Source organism: Mandrillus leucophaeus, unplaced genomic scaffold (genome assembly GCF_000951045.1).
Source record: "Mandrillus leucophaeus isolate KB7577 unplaced genomic scaffold, Mleu.le_1.0 Scaffold306, whole genome shotgun sequence".
Lineage (NCBI taxonomy): Eukaryota > Metazoa > Chordata > Mammalia > Primates > Cercopithecidae > Mandrillus > Mandrillus leucophaeus.
This window is the reverse complement of record NW_012103210.1, coordinates 1,371,903-1,375,715: the sequence shown is the minus strand read 5'-3', so window position 1 is coordinate 1,375,715 and position 3,813 is coordinate 1,371,903. Positions and strand designations below refer to the sequence as shown.

General features: G+C 52.8%; 1 protein-coding gene across 1 annotated transcript in view; it reads right to left on the bottom strand.

Annotated features, from left to right (window-relative positions):
- LOC105544711 (large neutral amino acids transporter small subunit 4-like) overlaps positions 1–3,813 on the bottom strand; it is a 12,536-nt gene extending 8,723 nt beyond the window's left edge. The window contains exon 1 of the mRNA XM_011987286.1: positions 3,674–3,813. Within this exon, the coding sequence (XP_011842676.1) occupies positions 3,674–3,791 (118 nt within the window). The 5' untranslated portion in view covers positions 3,792–3,813. The remainder of the gene's footprint in view (positions 1–3,673) is intronic.

Genomic DNA, 3,813 nt, shown 5'->3' with positions numbered 1-3,813 from the left:
CGGCCACTGCACTCCAGCCTGGGCGACCCAGCGAGACTCCGTCTCAAAAAAAAAAAAATAATAATAATAATAATAAATAAATAAAAAACTAACCAGGGCTGGGCATGGTGGTTCACACCTGTCATCCCAGCACTTTGGGAGGCCGAGGTGAGTGGATCACCTGAGGTCAGGAGTCCGAGACCAGCCTGGTCAATATGGTAAAACCCCATCTCTACTAAAAATACAAAAATTAGCTGGGCATGGTGGTGGGCACCTGTAGTCCCAGAAACAAAAACAAAAATCTAACTGGGTATGATGGCTCACGCATGTAGGCTCAGCACTTTGGAAGGCTGAGGCAGGAGGATCACTTGAGCCCAGGAGTTTGAGATCAGCCTAGGCAACATGGCGAGACCCTATCTCTACAAAAAAATACAAAAATTACCTGAGTAGGGTGGCGCACACTTGTAGTCCCAGCTACTCAGGAGGCTGAGGTGGGAGGATTGCTTGAGCCCAGGAGTTAAGGCTGCAGTGAGCTGTGATCACACCACTACATTCCGGCTTGGGCAACAGAGCAAGACCCTGTCTCAAATAAAGAAAACCATCCACAGGTAGCCGCAGCCCCCCAAGCTGACCCTGACCCTGTTGAAGTGGGGGCTACTGGATAACAGAGAACATGAAGAAAGAGCCCAGGCGTGGGTGGTCACACTGCCATCCCAGAGGCCAAGAGGACACAGCTCTGGGAAGCCCCGTGCTTCTCGGACTGAACACCCAATTGGTCTCCTGCCCTCACCAGGGGGACGAGGGAGGCATCCGGCAGCCAACACCTGGAGGATATTGTGCAAAACCCATCACCAACTTCCGGCACCCAGGTCCCCAAATCCAGCCTGCCACCTCTCCCAGCAGGCAAGGAAGAACAAGCTGAGGGGCAGCCGAGAAATGAGCCGTTTCCTTCCCCCTGCCATCTCCCCAGGCTGGAACCCAACACCACGTCTGTGGCCAGATTCTGGCTGGAGTCCCGAGAAAGAGTTCTAAGAACCTTTCAACAGGTTCAGGCAAATTTTCTTTAGAGAACAAACCAAAGCATCGTCCTAGAGCGACACGAAGCTGAGAAATTTGCATCTCATCAGCCGGACACGGCTCAGCCTTTCACAAGTCTAATTCAACACATTCAAAAAATGGCCTCACTGCTTCTCTGCAATTCAGCCATGCACCAAGTTTGAAAATATCAGACCGAAGCCGAAACCTTCACCCTAACTTCACCAGGCACTCCCAGACAAGCGACGTGTGGAGATTTCTGGCCTGAAAGAAAACTGGTTATGCGGACTCCAAGAATCAAGGAGCAGTGCGGCCAGAGAGATAAGCTGTGTGCAATCAGCAGGCTTCCCGCCCGGGACGCGGGCTCAGCAGGTTTGCCAGATAATCAGAAAAACCAAAATTAGAAGCAGGAGCAAAAGCATGGATAAGAAGTTGATGTTCAACCCACAATCCTGACCCTTCACCTTCACTTTGGTTTAGAGGAGCAACTTGTCAAGTCTCCCCAGGGCTTAAAACACCGACTCAGCACCACACTGGCACAGTCACTGGGACTCCTCCCACTTAGACAGAGGAAGAAGCCAAGGTTGAGGCAGGAATGAAGGGACCAGACCCAATTCTGCCAAAACCACACTATCAATTAAATCCGTGGACAGTCTATGAAAAAAAAAAAAAAAACCACCTAGAATCTGACCTTCCCGACACCATGGTGGGTGAAAAAAAAAAAAAAAAACACCTGCCCACAACAGTTCTGTGGTCTGGGTGAGACACTAAAAGCTTTTCTCTGAGGCCAGGTGTGGTGGCTCAAGCCTGTAATCCCAGCACTTTGGGAGGCTGAGGCGGGTGGATCACGAGGTCAAGAGATCAAGGACCATCCTGGCGAACACGGTGAAACCCCGTCTCTACTAAAAATACAAAAAAAATTAGCCGGGTGAGGTGGCAGGCCCCTGTAGTCCCAGCTACTCGGGAGGCTGAGACAGGAGAATGGCGTGAACCTGGGAGGCAGAGCCTGCAGTGAGCCGAGATTGCGCCACTGCACTCCAGCCTGGGCGAAAGAGCCAGACGCCACTCAAAAAAAAAAAAGCTTTATCTGGGGATGATGACTTTTTTCCCTGCTTTTTTTTTTTTTTTTTAAAACCGTGTGTCCAGCCTGAAAGAGCCCACAAGAGAGGGAAGCAGGGAGGGTCACGATCTCTAAGGGAGGAGAGGAAAGGAGAAGCAGCAGCAAACACTCCAACCTGTACCTTTCCGGGACTGGCATTAATCTCCTAACATCTCTTGGGCATAGCAGAAAGCTTGTTCAGGGAACAAGGTCTGACTCTTCCCAACTCCCAAGATTTCTTGCTGATGTGGGGAAAGGCCTGCCAAGAACCCTTAGGCTGTTAGGAAATATTTTTGAGTGGCTAAAGGCTAAAGGTTAGTTATTAATGATATACTTTCTGTCCTCTCCCCGCGGCCTCTGCATTCTCCTGCTTTCTCCTGCCCTGAACCTCTCCAGCTAAGCCTCCCTCCCTAGAGACTGGGACACACAGGAATCTCCGGGGCAGATCAGAGAAGGGAAACAGGGAGGCTTCCACAAAGGATTACACCCAGCATGAGCTGGTCCAAAGCTTTCTCTTCCTGCAAAGAGCTCTAGAAAGAAAAGGCCTGCTGCTGGGGACTCAGGAAGTCAAACCTGGGCTACCTCCATCTATGGGCACTGGAGCACTGGCGAGAGAGATTATGTGAGCTCAGCTATTATCAGTTACCGTTAGGATCAAGGAGAAGACAGAGGGAAACATTGCCTGTTACGGTTGCCTAGGAAGGAGGGTAGGAAGCTAGAGGCTGGGGGCTGCTGTGGCCCTCCTGTGGGGCTGAACCTACTGCCCTGTAGTAATCATGATCCTCCAACAAGGTATGAAGGTGTGAAGGTGTGTGCGTGTTGGATGGTGCAGACGTCATGCAGAGAAGCATCCTCAGCCTGCCTTCGGCAATTCCAGTGGCGAGGCAAAGAGGAGAGGACACGCCTAGCATCACTTTCATAAACGTTCCCTTCTCCTCTTCCCCTTCATCCTCACGGGGTTGGAAAGCCACGGAGATGTCCTCAGAGCCCGTGTCGGGAAATGCCCTTTGGAGAATCACAAGGCAGCAAAAATAGACAAGAAATTGTGTCCAGCAAGCACTTAGGAGACTCCACAACGGCCTGAGGAACGTCTAGATTCTAGATGAACCCTCCCTGGGCTGGAGGCAAGGCCACTTCCTCTCCTGCTGCACCCCCGCCCCTAAATCAGGAGTTCCTCTTTCTCACAAGCAGAGAGCAACATGTTTACTACCAGCCAAGCTATGTTCCAGGAGCGGGGAGGAGAGGAGAGGAGTCCAGCAATGTTCCTAGGGGGTGGAAGGAACACCCTGGACAGCAGGTGGGGCTCTGGGTGGATGGCAGGCCCAGGCTCTGTGGCCTTGCGCAAGACAGAAGATGGCTCTGAACCTCGATGTCTTCATCCACAAAACAGGGGCAATGACAAGTACCCGGCAGGGCTGGGTGAGGATCAGATGGGCCTTTGGATACCGGAGCGGCACTGGGCAATGCAGTGCTGTGGCATGCGAGGTCTTCACCCCCATCCCGCCCCCTCCCAAAGCCCCGGCTCCAGGAGCCCCCCGCAGCCCCAGGCGCCTGTCTCACCTGGCTTGGTACACAGGTAGGAGTAAAAGCCCTCCGACTTGAGCATGATGAGCAGCGAGCCCCAGCCCAGGAGGACTGCCGAGAAGAGGAGGTTCTCCAGCACGGCCGTGCAGGCCATCCACCAGCGGCGGCGATGGGCA